The sequence below is a fragment of the Pomacea canaliculata genome, linkage group LG7, assembly GCF_003073045.1.
Source record: "Pomacea canaliculata isolate SZHN2017 linkage group LG7, ASM307304v1, whole genome shotgun sequence".
Lineage (NCBI taxonomy): Eukaryota > Metazoa > Mollusca > Gastropoda > Architaenioglossa > Ampullariidae > Pomacea > Pomacea canaliculata.
The window spans coordinates 19053878-19073134 of NC_037596.1; the positions used below are offsets into that span (position 1 = coordinate 19053878).

The window sequence follows — 19257 nt, forward strand, 5'->3', positions numbered from 1 at the left end:
TTATTTTTTAATCAGTGCGAGGCTAACGCGAAAGGGAGACAAATGTATTTTGCAAATTAGTTTTTGCTTCAGAATACAGTCCCCTGATATTCCGAGTTATGCCAGGGTAGAAAGGTTGTCATGACACGATCAGCTTGAGTTTCAGACTAATTAGTGAACAGTAAAACGCTTTAATACGTTTTCTGATTGAAACTGTTTCTGGGATACTACTGCAGCTTAGATGCAAAATAGAGCAAAGACCTATGAACTTTTACAGTGAAAAGCATTTGTCAACAGCTGAGAGGCGTATTGCCTGCAGACACAGCCTTGAGATGATAAGCTGCGCCTGGTCTTTGTAAGCTCTTCAAATCATGTCAATCTAAGAGTCGCCAACAATAACGAGCTCTCATGTTTCTGAGGCACCCGGTACATACAGAAGGTGGCAATTTCACGAAAACAATGAGTGTCCACATGACAAGAAACAGATGTGGAGAAAGTGGTGAGTAGAGAAAAAGAAAGGGACAGAAACATGTGGGTTGTTTCTCATCCGGGGACTACAATAATGAGGAGACTTACTCACGAGGACTAGCTGGCTCACTTGAGTAGAGCTACATTACGAATGACAACATTATGGCTGCTTTGGCTCTCTATGTGCTCGTCTTTGGGTTCCTATCAGGTAAACATTTGTTTTGCTTGGTTTTTCTAATTCTCAGTGATTTCTTTCTTCTAACATTTGCTATGATTTCCACGAAGGTAGTCATGAAAGACAGGAAAATGTTACTGATGATAACATTGATAAGCAATAATGATAATTTATATCGTATTTTTCATAGTTGTTTTCTCAACGAGAAAATGAAACTAATGTGTGTAAATCAGGTCTGGATGCTGTAAGTTGGTGTAAACTGACCACGCCTGTTAAAAGAAAGAAAATAATTAAAGAGTTTGAGAATATCAACAAAGAAATTACAGAATCAGACATCTTTATATGCAACGATTGTGTACCTGTGTGTGTGTGTGTGTGCACGGGTGTGTGAGGGTGGGGGTAGAGTGAGCAAACTATGAGATAGGAAGAGTTTCCAGCCTTATTATTATTCCTAGCATTGATGCTTCGTTAGAAGGTAATTTCTGAAGTTATTTTTTTTTAACAAAAACTTTTACATGTAAATGTCGGGTAGTTCATTGTTTTACAAGCTGGGACGTGAAGAGTTTATGGACATAAAGCATGCATGCATTAAATGTACATAACAGTAATATCCCAGTTTCTTAAAAAGCGCTATTGTGCAGCCGTTTTTCTCTTTAGTTTTAAATGGATGGTTGGGATTACATGCTGAACTATTACCATTTTTTTGTTTTGTTTCAGCAACAGCTCAGATGCTCACGAATGAGAGTGCGTATAGAAAAAAAAAAAAAACAAAAAAAAACATATATGATCACAAGAACCAACTTTATTATTTCTTTATCGCAATTTATAATCAACATAAATAATCGTAATAAAATAGCTTCAACCATAAAGCTGCAATTGAGAATCAGCATAATAACAAAACAACAGTATTGTCATGTAATAATAGTAACAATTACAGCATTTCTTTTCGTAATGAAATATCATAATAGTCATGTAGTTGTATTCATAGATACTTATACATGAATATAATGATGGTAAGATCAAGTAATAATACAGGTAAAAGCAGGTAAGAAAAATTGATGCACCTTTCTCTTCACCACAGCATCACAAACACAAAACTAGACTTGCAGGTCACAGTTCCATCGGAGAACCAGGAGATGATAGCAATGAACTGCACAGTGGAGCCTGGGCTGTCCGAGTTGATCAGGATTGAAGTTAACAAAAAAAGTGACCCACAAGAGGCTGTATTTCACGATGTTGTACCAGTTGGAAGTATTGACGCATACCAAAGTATTCAAAGCCACAATTCGAAGATCATCGTTGAGGGTCATCTAGACAAGACAGGATGGACAATGTCTTACCTTAGTGTTACTATACTGAGATATGAATGTACAGATGACCGTCTGTACTACTGCATCGCAACTGGGAGCAGGTCAAGATTAGTGGCGGAGGTCGACGTCAAATTTGCAGTAAGTAGTGCGCACTCTTTGATCCATCTTTCTATACACCATTCACCCATTGGCTTGTTGATCTCTGTATCCACGAGCTAAGCACACCTGGGTAACACAAGCGTACTTGACTTACCATACTAACGTTGGTCTCCTCAAAGATAAATACAAACAAACGTCTGCCCTTCATCAGTTATTATTTATGTGATCCTCCTTTCATATCTTCTTTTGTTCCATGTGTGTTTGAACAGACAACGTCACAGAACTGACCCAGGTAACACCAGACGCCACCAATCCAACCAACAGCGTCATCACGTGTCGGCTAAGAACCAATCAGAAAATCAAGTCAATCTCGTTCATTGGTATTTCCTGGTCTAAACCGTTGGTATGACAAAAATTGGAGTGTTGTAGTTTCGCAAACAGTTCATTGAATGACGGACTCGCATCCACAGGCCCTGCTTTTTCTGAAAATATCATGAAAATCTCAGGCAACATAAATCAGTCAAATCCAGAAAAATCACAGCTGATGGTCAAATTTCCTTCCGAAACCTGCCAAGATTCTGCCAATGAAACGTTCGCTTGCGTCATCAGATACTCCGACTCGGATTCGTCAAGCACGCACCTCGCGCGTGCAGAGCTCGCCGCTCTTGAACCTTGCAGTAAGTTCACACTCTCAGTTGCTTGTTATTTGTTATCACTCTAAATGCTACGATTGCATTGAATAAAGAATACCTTTGCTGTGACGTTTTGCATTCCAACTTTTCTAATTTTTCCAGGTAGAGGTTTTCCAGAAATACGTGTCTCCCAGGAAAGGAAAACGACCCAACAAAGTTTACTGTGAACTGTCCTGGGGATTGGTCTTCTAAATTTATTAATCTGGAGATTAGTCTGATCCCGGATATACCGTCTATGCCCTCAAAGCCGGCGCCATATAGCCTACTATAACAGGTAGTAATAGTGACCTCCACATGTTTTGTGTGCGTGCGTGCGTACATGAGTCTTAGTCTGAACATATTTACTGTCTGTATTGCTTTTAGCATCCACAAGTTACACGGGTGTGCAACTCACACAGAGCACAGAAAACCGTCTTCATTTTCCCTGTGTGCTCCATGTTTGTCGTCTACAGATTTTCGCCATCTGGAATGCCAACCATGAACCCAGATTTGGCAAAGAAAGGGGTGTCTGTAAGAGGTGTCTTAGATGCTTACTTTTCTGCTGGAACCTGCGAGGACACTGGTAATGTAGTGTTGCACTCTATCGTGGTCTTGACTTTCTGTCTTTGGCGCTAATATGTTTAATTGATGTCAAATAATCAAGAAGTAAGAAAATAAATATGCGCTTGTCTTTTACGATATTATTGTATTCACACTTCAAGGTGTATACCGCTGTAAGCAGGTGTACCAGTCTACAGGTGAGGCAGCCGTGAAAGTCGTGCTCAGTGAGGCGAGACTTCTACCTTGCTGTAAGTTGGTCTTGTTCCGTAAATAGGTTTTCAGTTATTAAACCAGTAATAATCATAAAAAATGTGTTGGAAATAACGAAGTCGCGAATACTGTCCGTCATGCTAACGACCATGTACAGCTTCAACTGTTTACATCATCCTTTATACCTTTCATCCGTTGCTTTACGTTCTGTCTGTACACAGCTCACCCTCCACTATCTCTTCATTTATCATCACTGGTCTGCGCAGTGGATGTGTCTGTCTTGGTCGTGGTGCTGCGCATTACAAATACCATTATTATTATTATTATTATTATTATTATTATTATTATTATTATTATTATTATTATTATTATTATTATTATTAAAGAGACACTACTTCGTACTCTTTCTACAGTGCCGGGTGCAGTTGCGAGTGTTGAGAGATCGTACCCTGCAGACGGTCCCTGGACTGAAACGTTGGTTGCCGGGTAGATTCACTCCGGGTGGTGGTGCTGGTCAGCCTGGAGGTCAGCGTCGTGAGGAATGGCACCCGCCGAGTGCTGGCCTACATCAACAGGTCAGTGACGTGTGCAAATCAGTGACGTTTGCGTTGGAACTACAGTTACGATTCTTCAATGCTGAGAGAGCGAGCAGTTTATTTTATTATAATTATTATTTTAATCTCCATATTAGGAGTTGGTTGTTATTTTATCAGTTTCAACTGATCAATGTCAATAATTGTGATGGTGGTGGTGGTGGTGGTGGTGGTAGTGCGCAAGTGATAATGGTGATTTTGTGTAATTGTTGACAGTTTCCTGAACGAGGCCAAAGTCAGTCACGAGAGTAGCGATGTACGGGTGGTGGGGGAAATCCACCCGTATAATCCAACTGCATCCAGTCTTAACGTGACGTCAGAGCTGACGTCGTTGGAAGGAGTGTCACTGTACATAACCACGTGTACAGCTGTATACTCCGGCAACGAAACCAAAGGCACTGTTGTTAACTCCATGGCAGATGCCAGAGTTCGCTTCCAGAAATAAGATTTGGTTGTTGAGGCCTCTCTGGTGGAACTTTATATAAACTGCATTCGCTCTCTTTCTCTTTCTTCCTCCCACCTCGTGCTTTCTGACAGCCCTCACCAATAATCAGAAATGCAGTATCTTATAGTCTTATAGCCTTCACGTATACTTTGTGTATATAGCGCAAATATTTTTTGTTTATTCTTTAGGTCGACCTACTTCTCGATTAAACAAAACCTATATTTTTCAACATTTAGGCCACATGTAAATGTTTTAAAAACGCTCTTTAAAACGGAGTGTCACCGATAATTGTCAACAATGCAGGTTAATAAATATATAAAATATATAATTTTTGTTAACTACTGTCAAAATTTTACTTTTGCTTCGCCAGCTGGTGGCAACGCGCTATTTCTCCCTACGTAGCACAAGAGTTGAATAAATATATTCAAGCAACATTTGTTTGCTTTGTTCTTCAAACATGCTTCGCAAAGTAATCTTAGATATCAAACAGTGTTATAGCTTGTCACACAAACCAACTTTTTAAGACACGTGACATTGCTTGAAGACATGCCGGGATGAAAGTTTCGCAAACCTGCACGTGCCCACGCTTGGCCGAATCTGGCGTGTTTGCTGTTATCTTTCTTTCTTACTATCCGTCCATCTCATTGTGTGATATTCTTACTCTCATTCTTACTGTTCCAGTCACCAGAACAACATGTGGCCACAGGATGTTGAGTTATTGTGGATCGAGTTATGGACTCTCCTTTTCACATCCGCCACCTACCCGCTACTGAATCTTGTACACACACTGAAAAAAATCTGTTTCGATGGCAGTATTCCTTACATTGATCAACATAGTCGTCATTATCGTCCCTTGACATTTCTCGCTGATAGAAGCATGTGGTTCCGGAAATGAGGGCTGCTGACGACGACGGGAGTCAAACCGAAAGTTTCTAAAGACTTTACTGTGGAATAGATGAACTCGGTAATGTACAGTGATGTTGAACTACGTTAGAGACCTATACGACGAGTAAAGGCAGACTCAAATCAAACAAAAATTAAACATCAACGTTGCGGACACGTAAGTAGAACGTAGCAGTATTTTTCTCACAAAGTACGCAGGATATTTGTAACTGTTGGTAAAAACATTTTCATTGAAAAACTTATAAAGCAATGCATCAGCATTTTTGTGCCTAACAAAAACTGCAGCTGCCGATGCCAGAGTTTAAAGTGCAGGATTAAGGCGCGCTGGGCAAAAACAAGGTAATGACGTGTTTCCGGTCAGCGAGCTGACATTGTGACGTTGCAGGAAGTAAGCTTGGGGAGTGAGTCCCGTTGTATGTTAAGGAAAAGTTTAGATATCGTTAGATTTTCACACTTACTCCATGACACAAATATAACAACCTTTTGTGTCAGCGTGCATTGAAGTCAGTTGTGCGAGAAGTAACATTTATCCAGATCTATCAGATGTCACGTGTGTATACCAGTGTTTCGCACGCAATTCGCTTGTTCAAAGGTAGGACACAACAAAGAAAACGTAAATTCTTAATCTTGTAATTGTTTGTAAGCATTGTCTTTGTGCAGATTGCAGACTACTCACCTCTGTCGCCCTGGAGCCAGTCATGCAGAACGCATATACAACTGTCTTGTCCAATGGACATGCTATAGAGCTGTCAACACTAGTCCAGCATCGTTTGATACTTTTTTTGTAGCAATGTTTCTGCCTACGTCACGCATTAGAGTCAGTTTATTTTGACCATGGCTGATCTCACGACGAGGCCGGAAGTAGTAATTAAATGACGTTTGTAACAGCCAACATTAAGCACTTGTTTTTCCCTTTAACTCTCAAGAAATTCTTCCCTTTCCTTCAACAACTGCGATCGACGTTTTGCATCATCGACCCTGGATGTCACGTGAGGCATGTCTGTTAACCCAGATATTCCCACCCGACCTACAAAGACGAGTAGGGTGTCGTCACGCAAGGCATGCTGGGAGACCGGCCTGACAAGTTATTGCTGTGCAGCCATCAGACATCATGGCGGCTAACTGCGTCTGGGCCCTCGTCCTGCTGAGATGTCTGTTAGGTGAGCATCCAACACTTTGTCTCCGTGACCGATTTTGATGTGCTAATTGTGTGTGTGTGCGTGTGTGTGTGTGAGTGTGTGTGTGCGTGTGTGTGTGTGTGAGTGTGTGTGTGCTTGTAACCACATACCTGTAGAGCACCGTCAGACCTGGACAAAGGTTTCTTTCACCCAAACAGTTCGTATCCTTCCCCTCGATACACAGTCAGCCTGCTTGATTGTTTACTTTGTCGTCTTATTTCTCTACTAGTATTCGTAGACAAGACACTGTGATCATGGCAAAGCGAGATTAAGAAACCTCGGTATTTCTACTCCCACATCATTTTGTTTGTGTTTTCACGAAGCGCGAAGAGCAAATGTCAAGGCCACATGAAGGTCATTGGGTCGATGTTTACGGAAAACTCCGCTCTCTCTCTCTCTGTTGTCTTCTCGCCCTGTGCTGTCAACATCACCTGACGATCTGCTTCCATTTTTATCAGATATACAAAGAAACACAAATCTTCAGATATATGCACAAGTGTTTTGAGTCACAGCCAGCCACATACATACAGACAGACAAAAACATATTTACTATCTTTGAACACACACACGCGCGCGCGCTCATATATATATATAGAGAGAAGCACGTGCCGTATTTCTTGATTTATTATGAAAACTAAAACACAGTCGGAGGGAGTACGAGTTCACTGTTTCGTTTGATTGTTGATTGGGCTCGCCTATTTTCTTAGTTTTTACCTATTAACCTACATCAGAATGTTGAAATATTCTCGACAACAGAACACAGTGGTTATGTAACATTCTGTCTTCTTGTGTAACACTCAGCTGTCACTGTGATCCTCACTGCTCGCTACAAGATAAACAACAGCGAGTGCAGGGTGGATCCTACCACCCGGATACCAGCAGGTCGGCTACAAGCCTATTTGGCGTTGTGAGATTATCAGGTTAAATGAGCAACTAGATGAAAATGTGGAGGAGAAAGTGATACAAATTGTCACCGGTGATGGCGCATCCATCCACCTGAGTATAGGTCTTCATTGCACCGCGCAGAACAAGAACAGAAGCCAAGGACACCTACAGAAACAAATAGTTTTAAATGACGAAGTGTCTCATGTCGGACACAAACTTCTGAAATATGTGGAAGGCTTGGAGTAAACAGAGCATGGGCTACAGATGGTAAAGTGTGATACCTGGAGAAGACACCAGTGGGTCTACCCTCCTCGCTGACGTGGACATCTGTGAGCAGGCTGTGTGAGTGGCATGTCGGAACTAGCCAGACTGGCAATCAGCAATCTCCTCCTCAAGAAACTGATGCGCTCTTTAGACTATTCTTGTTATTGAATGCATGCAATACTGTTGATACTGTCAATTGTTAGGAAACACCAGAAAGCTTACAGACTGCTTTATGAACAAATTCATGATAAGTGGAAGTTGACAACTAACCCAGAAAAAACTAAAATATCCCCTCAAAGTGTATCCCTTGTTTGTATGTGTTTATATACATTGAATTGTTTGTATTACAAACGGAAATATGCTTTAAAAAGCTTCAAAGGGCTAGAAGAAGGAAAGAACAAGTGATACAGACTATCAGTTGTTAATATATTAGCCGTAACAAACCAACAACTAAATATATTTTTCTTTTTTCATTCTGTGTAGAAGTGAATGAGCACATTGAAAAATATAAAGACAGGAGCATGTGTGAATGTGTGTATATTCTGAATATCTGACTACCCTTAGAGAGCAAAAAGAACAACAAAAATGGAATCTTAACAAACCTGATTTACTTAATTAATGGCCTTCGATAATTACTTTCTTCCATGACTTTTTCCAGTTTCTGGGCAGACATCTAGCCTATGATGTTGGTGAGTGTTTTATCAGTTAACTTTGTTGTCCTATAGGAACAAACAAAGAAAAGACAGCGCAAAACAAAGCAAAAGTTGCGGATAGAAGAAATAGGCATTGATTGGTTGATTTATTTTGATGATGCTACTGATGATGATTGCTATTATAATTATTTAAAAAAGAGACGTTGACAATGTTCCCTTGCATTTACATCGTTCATGATATACTCAGTATAAATATACCATTAGTATTAAATTGCTCGTATAATGAAAGTTGCAGTACAGTCCAGTATAGAAGAGTTACTGTATGTAATGTTGATTATACAATAATACTTTCTTCTGACAAATATTTCAGACAACGACCAACCAAAAATCTGGATTCGCCAGAGTAACAAGGCCGACCCAACCCAATTTGTCATCGACTGCTATGACGGATACAACTAATGGTGGGAGTACAGTCATCAGCCTGGAGGTCAGCCTGCTTCCAGATAAACAACCATTCAGTCTTCTCGCCATTCGGAAATAACCTCTCAACCCTCACCACTTGGCGCCAGATAGCCCACCTTGACAGGTAGAATTATCAGCAGTAATGGATATGATCAGTGTTAGCTTGAACCCCGAGTACAACGAGTAGTTCGACTAATCATACTCAAATTATTTTCTCACCTGGTATTTGTCCTGTTGTCCAACCTAAGACTAACTAACAACAGAAGACTCGCAAAAAAAGAAAGAACTAAACATTGCAATCGACACGAGGTCGTATGATTGGAACCTTCCCACCCCACTCCACCCACACTTCCGATCAGTTGCTCTACAAACATCCTTTAGTCAGAATGAATAATTTTTTCATCGATTGTAGATGCTTATCGTTTTAGTTATCAGTTGCCTGGCTGACTTTTTGAGTTAATAACGACGTGCAGATGACATTTTGTTTCCTGGGAATTCCTGCCCTGCCAGTGGGTCCCTAAAACATCCCAGACTGATGGCTTGCTTATCAGGCTATTTCAGCAATCCGGTTCCTGTCCTAAGTTACAGCAGTGGTACCCATCGGTCAGTGTGTCTGTCTATAATTACTTGCCAGGTATGTTAATATTGATAATGTGAGGATCTGTAGACACGTGCACCTGGCATAGACACGTTCTTAGATGTACATTGCACCCTCCCCACTCCCCACACATAGACACAGAGAGACAGAGACAGAGAGACAGAGAAATGTGTATTTTATTCGAATTACATTTTTGCTCTTTTTTAACTCAGGCTTTCTTCAAATAAAACCACGAGAGTAAATCCGAATCTGGCAGAAAAGGGAGTGAGTGGAACGACTAACACTTTGAGTGTTTCCTTTAATGCTGGAACCTTGCGAAGACACAGGTAAATCAGAAATGAACCTTTCAGTTTACTTATGCTGTTTGTGTGTATGCATGCCTGCACGATTCTCTGTCTCCATGAGACACCATGTGAAAGTAATTACCGTTAATGTGAGGTCTGTGCTCATTTAACCTGACGGGACTTTGGATAAACTGTTCATCAGTGTTCGTAATTCGCAACTCAAGCCAAGAAGAATTCCCATTTTCAAATTACAGAAGATACTTTGTGGAAAGAAAGTAATGTATGACAGAACAAATATATATATAGGTGACTGTTCTACCCACTCTACTGATGAGTTGTACTCACTACTTGCAGGCGTGTACCGCTGTAAGGCCGTGTATCTACCTGCGAACCAGACGACCTTTAACGTCAAGTTCAGTGAGGCGAGACTTCCGGCCTGCTGTGAGTTTACAGACGCTGTTTGTAGCCAACTTGTTGTGCACAACAAATATTCCAAATCGTGTTATTTATCTGGCATGTATGCCCGCGTTCAAAGATTGAAGAAACAGGAATTGTTTGTCACAAACAGTCAAGCACACAGCACACAGCACACAGCACGCAGCACGCAGCACGCAGCACACAGCACGCAGCACGCAGCACACAGCACACAGCACAGTGTGTGTGAAGTGGCTCAACATTCAAACTCACAACACTTTACAAATCCAATGTCCCTCTGATTAAGGCTTTTTTTCCCGACAGAGACTCACCCACACACATGAGACACACAAACACATCACACACGAGTGCACACTACAGGCATTTGTACACATCAACGGTACACATACACACCACAGATTCCTGTACACAAAACAGACATGAACACACCACTGACACGTGTACACACCACAGGCATATGTACACAGTCCAAGATAAGAAATGTTGGTAGGAAATCCCTATACAGACAGTAAACACGCATTGTGCACAAAGTTTTCTCTACAAAAGTCATTCTTTTGTCATTTTTGTTTGCTTCTGTTAAAGTGCCAGGTGCACTTGCCCAATCTACTGATTTGTGGCCACCGTATCAAAGATACGAGAATAACATAATGAGAAGTAATTTCGCGTGCTACGTGAACTCCAGTCTTGTGGTCGAGCTGGTCAGCCTGGAGGTCAGCGTCGTCAGGAATGGGTCACGCGTAGTGCTGGCCTACATCAACAGGTCAGAAAGGTCACTTCTTGTGTCACTAGCTCACTCTCTCTCTCTCAATATGGTAATATCTCTCTTTTTTCTCTTAGTTCCTGGTGTGTGTGTGTCTGAATGTGTGTGTGAGCGCATGTGTGTGTGTGTGAGTGATGAAAATATTACAAATTTTGCTGATCAACAAATCAGATTGTTAGCTATACACGCAAAACGCCTGTGTTTGCTAGAATAGCAATAAAAAATCATGATAATCCTTATCGTCATTGTGGTGTTGACTGCTTATAAATATTTATTTTATTTTCTTTCTTCTGTGGCAACAGTTACCTGAACGACGCTAAAGTCAGTTACTCCAGTGGAGACGTGCAGGTGGCGGGTAGCATCTACCCGCTCAGCCCGAGCGTTCGAGTCTCAGCGTAACTCAGGTGCTGGATCAGTCAGAGGAGAAAGCACTGTATACAACCACCTGCAAGGCCGTGTATTCCGGCAAAAACATCAGCGACAACCCGATCGTGTCCATGGCAGACGGGAAAATGTGGTTCAGGAAATGAGAACTGTGGACGACGATGGAAATCCAGAAAAAAAAATACTTTAACAATTTTTTACAAAAGTGTGATGTAAAACGCACAGTGTAGACACAGTAGACAGACTTGACCATCAATGGCTAACTTGTAAAACAAGAAATAATTTCTTCGCTGTATAGCTCCTATCGGACACTCAGTAGAATGTAGCACTGTGATTCGTTTCTCTTTAAATTCTAGCTTCCAACGACAGTCAGTCCATCAGTAACCACGTGGTACTTGTTGTGGTAGTTGTTGTGTGTTTAGTGATTACCACACCTTAGACAACATTTCAACGCCTGTCATGTGTTAGAGGATGTACCATGCTGCTGGTGTGTGTTTGTGTGTGTGTTCGGTGATTTAGCATATCGCTGTTTTGTTTGTCTGCTTGGCCTTTTTTTTTTTTTTATTTTTGTAACTTCAATTTAATTATCTAGAAGCTTTGTTTCTCAATTACATTGATGTTAGGGCGTGATTCAGGGACCGCGGCGATCAATCGTACGGTGATCGATTCCCAGACTGCCTAGCAGTACTACAATCCTTTCTGGCGTTGTAATGTTTACTCCATTACTCTCTCGATTTAAAATGTCCCACAGACTTCCGGTACAATACATTTAGTAAGTTATTTCCCTTCAATAGATACATGGTAACAATGCATTATCTCCCGATTATTCATACTGACTCGTGAACCTATATTTGACAATACTGGATTACTTGTAAAGCAAACAGAGAAATGATTTTCTTTGCTCCATCACTCCTGCCAACTGGTCGTCAGTTTGGTTTGTTTGTTTATCAACCAGTTTCAATAAACTGTTATCACCTAAACAGTTGCGTATTGCATATCCAGCCAAAGTCTTTAATCATTTATTTACAGACTAGTATGGCTAGTCCAGACAGGCAAACTGTGAATCCGCCTACCAGTTCCTGGAGTTGTTTACCTGTTCATTCAGTCGTAATGAGAAGGCAAGGTCAAGGTTGACTGACTCGCGGGTTCACTAATCACCCCTACCCCACCCCCTGCACCTCACGCCTTGCCTCTAGACTTAGTTTACTTTGATGAGCTACCTGTTAATATTGTCCTACTGTTTACTGAGACATCTCTTGCATGATTGTCGTCGTCCTCATCGCAATAATCATTATTATTTGATGTCGATGTAGCGAGTTTAATGGCTTTACGGTTAAAGCTGAAAACAAGTGAAAGAAAAAAACTAGTGTACAGTTTCAAACAACTAAATGATTTTGGAAATAATATGGTGCCATAACGAGTTTACATAACTCATTAAATGGACAAATTTTGGTAAAATGTCGGTATCCCAGTTTAACTTGAGAATCATCTCAACCTCTCAGTTGTTTTAAACACAACTTGTAGCAGACGACAAGAAATAAAATCACAAAATACAGTCACCACAAATATTTTTAGCGTTCAACAAGGTACTACAAAAATATATTTCATTTTTCTAATCATTGTTATAGTTGGATGCTGTTAAGACGAATTCACGAGCAGTTTGAGAACAACTATACGCACTCTCATTCATGAGCATCTGAGCTGTGGCTGAAACATAAAAAAGGGTAATAATTCAGCATATAATACCAACTATCCATTTAAAACTAAAGTAAAGAACGGCTGCACAATAGCGCTTTTTAACAACAAGTGGTTAGCCGGGGCAAAAATCGACGGAAAACGGTATTTAACCGTCGTCAAGTAATGCAATGCATGGTTACTACTCTGTGACTACTTGCGCGTGGAGCTTCAGTTCCATCCAATCTTCTACTATGAAGTATCAGCACCTTAGCAAAGCATGAAGGAACAGGAATAAACCCAAACAAACCATGTGGCAAGGGAATGCATGTCCGGCTTACAACTCACATGATGTCCGTCATCTTTACACTGCGCATGCTCAATCGTCCTGACAGCTACGGGTATCACGGTAAACACGGGTACATACTCTTCATTCTGCAGGATCTCCTCCTCTTGCTCTCGGGAGATTGACGGTTGAAGAGAAGAAGAATTTATTTACTGCTGAGCACCTGGACACATCATGTCCACATACATTGCTTTGGCTCTTACGCTGCTGCGTTACCTGTCAGGTAAACTTTGACCAGTCTGTCTTTCTTTATTTATTTATTTCTTTATTTCTTCAAGATGACCGCACTTGTATGACATCAGGAACCTCTACTTTCAACAGTCGATTTAGGCAGGTCTCCTGTGGTCACGTGACACAGCATGAGACCCTGTCGAAGACTTTTCTTCAAGGCACCGTGCAGGGTGGCTAACATCGCGGTGGTGAAAGGAAGAACTAACGAAGGACAAAGACTGGACAGGTCGTCCTGTACAGGACCTGCTGACTGTCGCCCACAATAGACAAGATGGCGGTTTGTCAGCTGCCGTGTTTGTCCACAACTGGACTGACTGACTTACTGATTGACTGAAGTATTGAATTTATGTCTACAGAATAAAACCACAGAGTTCGTTGTCCGGCGTAGGCTGGATGTGGATCCTCTAACCATGAAGTTTATTGGGGGGCGGGGGGTGGGCGTTGACTGGCTAATTTGTCTCCCCTGTTGTTGGAGAGGATAGTAAGGTTAGAGGTGTTTGTGATCATTGGTCTGCTTCTCCACACAAATTCAGGCCTGAGGATTTCATACTGATTAGGTAGACATTGCTACTGAAGCTGGCAGAGCAATCCTCGTGAATGGGAATCAGCGTCTTCTCGTAGTGTAACAGCTTGAAATTTTGTAGCAGAACTGGATGTTTATTTTATTTGCGTTTTATGTCATATCTTCTTTGTGATATTTATTAAAAACTGGACAATTTTTGTAAAAATGGACAAATTCAAAAAATACAAAATGACAGTGATTATTGTTTGTTCCTTTTACCAGCTGTTCTTCTGTTATCAGTTTCTTCTGACTAAATGTCTAGAATCTACCAGCCGTCATCTCAGTGTTACCTCACGTCTCTAAAAAACATTTTTAGAAGTGGTCCCTTAACAGTGTGATCTATACTAGAACATATTCTTCATTTCTTGATGTACAGTATAAAATTTTCCTTTAATCTGCTGTATGCCACTTCTTTTCAATGGAACCGAAGCCCTAATAAGATAGACATACTCGTGTTAGTATTTGTCTGTCTGTTGAAACCGTTAACATTTGGTATTGCCGTACTTAATACACAACAGGACAGACTTAATTAATTTTTGCTTTTTTTTTTTTTAAACTCAAATAGAAGGAGAAAAATAAATCATATCCTCCTCAAGTTTACGTGTTCACCAGACCGAGGCAACGTCAAGGTCGACTGATGTTTTACTCGCTGAGTTCAAGGGTTATACTCACCCCACCCCGCGCTCCCGGCATCTTGTCACCTGGCACTCACCTTGTTGTTGTTGTTGTTGTTGATTGGACAGAAACATTGCTAACCCTCAAGCGATTTCTGACTGTGGATGGTAGGGGATGGGGACCTGGGGCAATATAGGGGCAATGAAAGGAAGGGGGTAGAGGAGGTGTGGGAGGAGGGTCACTGCCCGCTGTTTACTATTGGCTGTGCCTTTTCATCCTGTTATTCTCTTGCTCTTGGTGTCCAACCCTTCAATGTCCGCATTTGTAGTGTTAGCTGATCCCTTAAGTTGCCCGGTCCCTATATTCTAGACATTTCTTGCTTCAGGTACATGTATTATATGTGTTTATACTGTTGAGCTTATTACATAAACCTCGTATTTGTATGTTTTGCCCATTTAGAAAAGTTAACACAAACAGTTAAGAGCGATTATAAAATAAATCCTTTTTAAAGTAAGATAAACATGTGCGATACCATCGATGTGATGCAAAGATTATGTATTTTACAGAAAATACTCCGGTTTAACTGTGAGTGTTTAGCAGTCAATACATAATTATGCAAATACCAAGGGTTTTGTTCAATCATCTAGACAAACATGAAAACAGTCGTGGCAGACATAAAGAAAATATGTTTCGTGATTACTAAAACGGTTTAGAGAATCATAACATTATGATGTGACACCGAAAAATCGAAAGACAAAAGGCGAAGCTGATTTGTGAAATGAGTTGAACATTAATTTGTTTTCTTTTTTTTTTTTGAATTATTTCAGTGTCTGCGCTGACACCAGCTCCCACGGACTTTGGTATGTACCTCACCAGCTTCATTTGAACGGAGATAAATAAACACGTGATGGTAGTATCGAGAGAAGTTGTTATGCTGATGTTATTGACGACTACGACCACGACGATGATGATGATGATGACAACAATGACGTTGAACATGACGACGACGCTGATGACGATTTCTGCTCATTTGAAAATACACAACCGTTCATAGACTGCCATCCTGGAGTACCAAGCTGGGGATGTCTGTTCCCTGTGACATTTGTTTTCTTGTAGTCAGCAGACAGAATGTCTTGTGCTGCAGATTGGTGTCAGAGATTGTTTATCTCGTTTGAAATATGAATTAATTATCTCTTTAATTAACGTGCTGGCAATCTCGTCAGAAAGTTAATATCTTTTAATAGGTAATCTCTCTTTCTGTCTAGTCATTGTGGACAGTGTCTGTGTCTGTGAGAGAAAGGGAGTGTGGAAGAGAGCAGGTGAGGAAGAGGGTAGTGTGTGTGTCTGTGTGCATGTCTACAGGAAAGTTCTAATCATTCTTTCTTTTGTTTTGTCCCTTCTATTATCAAATCATGATCCGTGTGCAGTGTCACTGACCAATCAACAACTTCACATTATAATTCTACTAAATCTCTTTGTCATTCAAGACTTCATTCGCTTTCAGAAGGTCCTGGAATTTCGATCAAGCAGGATGAAGTATTTGACCCAACCATACTACTTATCACTTGCGGGGAATCATATTGGGGAGATGATACTCTCTTCAACCGGGAAATCAGCCACATTCCTGACCAACCTTCTGGAACATCCACCCCGCGACAAATCGCCTTCAGTGGCAGGTGGTGTGGAGCATGAGTGTGTAGACAAATATCTGTGTGTGTGGGGTTTTTTTTCTGTGTACAATTGTATGTGCTTGTGTGTGTGTGTGAGAGAGAGGGTGTGTTTGTGATCACACAAAGTGTTTTCTGTAAGACGCCATAGCCGGATATTGTCTACAGAAATGTAAACATTCTCATTTTATATTTATATATATACACATAAAGCTTATTGCACTTACATAAAGGCAGTATCCTGCATCAATCAGTGGGACGTGCACATGTTCTCATTCAGCCACACATGACAGTGTTTTTGTTGTTGTCATACACTGTACACGAGTGTTTGTGATCACACACAGGTCTTCAGTAACGAAACTCGGAGTTTTAAATCCAGATGCGGCAAAGCCAGGGGTAGTGGTCACGAGTGTGCTTTCCCCTCTCACTGTCAGCTATGTATCTGGAACTTGTGAAGACACAGGTAACTCCCCCCACACACACACACATATACAAACATTTCGTTGTTCATCTGCTACTTACATAGTGATTGTATACAGCGCCACCTAGACACTTAAACTGCTGACTGCTCAAACAGTTGAGTTCTTAAAGAACATATTTCACAGAATTATGATTTGTTGCTCGACCACTTGTTCGGCTCCCCTCCCCCCTATAAGACCTCAGGCTTGTGGTTGAGAAGCAATCCTCCCTCTCACCATCAGTTTCAAGCAGTAAGTATTGTATCTATCTATCTTCTTCCAGAGAGTAGTGTGGTCGAGTGCTCTTTTTTTAGAATGTAATATAATTTTAAAAAACAGGAAGAGTTGCATTAAAATCAGTGTTGGTGCATTTTTCTTTATCTTCAGGTCTGTACCGATGTAAGGAGGTGTATCGGCCAGTTAACGAGGGAAATTATACGATGAAAGTCAGCGAGGCCAGAGTTCAAGCCTGCTGTGAGTATACACACTCTTTGAGGTTCTGTTCTCTCGCACATGAACAACTTTCTTACTAGAAATAGCTTTCACACAGTTTAACAATAAATAAATAAATATTCCACATTCTAGCAGAAGAAAGAGAATTTAAGAAATTAATTTCAAAACAGAAATAGTTGTCCAACAAAAATAATCAACTAAATCTTGGATAACTAAGCACTTCTTGCTGGTCTCCAATGGTTCCTGCTGGCTGACAGTGGTCCTCTCTAGCTCGCAGTTGTACTTACTTCTTTACAGTGGTTTTTTCTGGTTGATAGAGGTACTTACCTGCTTATAGTGGTCCTCTCTAGCTCCCAGTTGTACTTACGTGTTTACAGCGGTTTATTCTGGTATTTAAGTCAAGTGTTTATTTTCTGTTTCTAGCGCCTGGCGCCATTGCGACTTTGGAGAGTTTCGTGAATGCGACTTTTGTGAGAACGAAGTTGGTGTGTCGGGTGAACACCAGTCTTGTGTTTGAACTGCTTAGTCTGGAGATCAGCGTTGTCAGGCAGGGCAACCGGCACCTGCTGGCCTACATCAACAGGTCAGTGACGTCACTTCCGGTGTGATCCTTATACTTACACGGGATTTTCCCACTTGCTGCACCCTTAAGTTCTAGTTCAGTCTGACTGTTTAATTTTTGTTTTAATTTTGTGTATGACGGCCAGAGAATTAAAAGCAATTCAGATGTATATATAAATAATAATAACAAAATTATTTAGATCAATACTTCAGTAGCAGGGTTTAAATAAAGCAACAGACATAAAATACAAACACAAAATCCAGACAAACACAGACATGGACAGACAGACACACAGACACATACAGGCACACACCGATACAGACAAACATGAGAGAGGGAGGAAGAGAGGAAGAGAGAGCTAGAAGAAGGGATTTGCTAACCTTCCTGTGTTGACCTTACGACTGCTACCCTGACAGCTTTGAGCAAAACAACAAGAACAACCACAAAAAAACTAGACGAAGACAAAAAGGAGGAAAAGAAAGAAAAACACACACACACAAAAGGCGACAGTCGCGAATGTGTGTTATTATTGTGTTATTATTTTCTATTTATGTCTCATGGGACGACAGTTTCCTCAACGACGCAAAACTCAGCTACGTGAGCAAGGACGTGACGGCGGAAGGTCAAATCCACCCGTTTCACCCGGCTGCATCCAGTCTCAACGTGACCTCTGACGTCACTTCCTTTCTGGATGCGTCCGAACACACGGCCACGTGCACAGCCGTGTACTTGGCTAGATATGGCGGCGCCAGGAATGTAGTGTCCATGGCGGACATCAAGGTATGGTTCCAGATATGAGGACTGGCAATGGAGCTCGAGATGGAAGATGGAAGATGATGGAAGATCTTCGACTAGCTGGACGTAGACATGACTAAGCTGACATAAAATAATACATAAGATAGTGATGCCATCTTAGGTGCACCTCTATTGATGCTGAAGTCCACATAACATTTTTTGTCCATTTATCCACTTGTTCACTGTCCTTGTTCACTTTCCCTTTATAAGCAGGCATTTCACTGACAGAAGGCAGTGTTTCTCTCAAATAAAAAATAAAATCTGTGAAATATATAAAGTCGCAATGAAAGAGAAATTAAAGAACTAATGAAGGAAAGTTGGCTAGTAAAGATTTTTGATAAATGTAGAACGCTTACATTTCTTGTAGAAGAATAAATGTCAGATTTATTATTATTGTGTTCTTATTATTTGTGACGGAAAATATTTAGTTCCATCGCTTTGAGACACAGAAATAACAAATTATAAAGGCTAGGGTGGTGTTCTATTTCCTGATGGTTTGAGAGTGTCAGCTCTCTGTATTTGTGGTTTCTAAGCTGGCCTGTGGTGAGTTTTCTGTCATTTGACACAGGATTCCTCG

General features: G+C 40.9%; 2 protein-coding genes and 2 long non-coding RNA genes across 5 annotated transcripts; all 4 read left to right on the top strand.

Moving 5' to 3' along the window:
- The first annotated feature begins 435 nt into the window (after nucleotides 1–435).
- On the top strand, nucleotides 436–4945 carry LOC112569280. The gene is made up of 8 exons (XR_003100361.1): nucleotides 436–655; nucleotides 1704–2070; nucleotides 2301–2708; nucleotides 2826–2997; nucleotides 3176–3285; nucleotides 3425–3511; nucleotides 3887–4048; nucleotides 4283–4945. It is a non-coding gene; the product is annotated as an uncharacterized LOC112569280 (long non-coding RNA).
- Nucleotides 4946–6219: 1274 nt separating this feature from the next.
- On the top strand, nucleotides 6220–8850 carry LOC112569586. The gene is made up of 3 exons (XR_003100464.1): nucleotides 6220–6574; nucleotides 8400–8430; nucleotides 8765–8850. It is a non-coding gene; the product is annotated as an uncharacterized LOC112569586 (long non-coding RNA).
- Nucleotides 8851–10016: 1166 nt separating this feature from the next.
- Nucleotides 10017–12297, top strand: LOC112567500. The gene is made up of 3 exons (XM_025244192.1): nucleotides 10017–10179; nucleotides 10756–10933; nucleotides 11236–12297. The coding sequence occupies exons 1-3, from the start codon at nucleotides 10017–10019 to the stop codon at nucleotides 11330–11332; spliced, it is 438 nt and encodes a 145-aa protein (XP_025099977.1). The 3' UTR covers nucleotides 11333–12297.
- A 950-nt stretch (nucleotides 12298–13247) lies between these two features.
- Nucleotides 13248–19070, top strand: LOC112568245. Of its 2 annotated transcripts, none has more exons than XM_025245445.1 (7): nucleotides 13248–13560; nucleotides 15573–15605; nucleotides 16253–16421; nucleotides 16757–16875; nucleotides 17258–17344; nucleotides 17747–17906; nucleotides 18455–19070. In XM_025245445.1, the coding sequence occupies exons 1-7, from the start codon at nucleotides 13512–13514 to the stop codon at nucleotides 18681–18683; spliced, it is 846 nt and encodes a 281-aa protein (XP_025101230.1). In that variant the 5' UTR covers nucleotides 13248–13511; the 3' UTR covers nucleotides 18684–19070. The 2 variants fall into 2 exon arrangements, with proteins under 2 accessions (XP_025101230.1, XP_025101229.1); XM_025245444.1 differs by having other exon boundaries at nucleotides 13250–13560; nucleotides 16250–16421.
- Nucleotides 19071–19257: the final 187 nt, after the last annotated feature.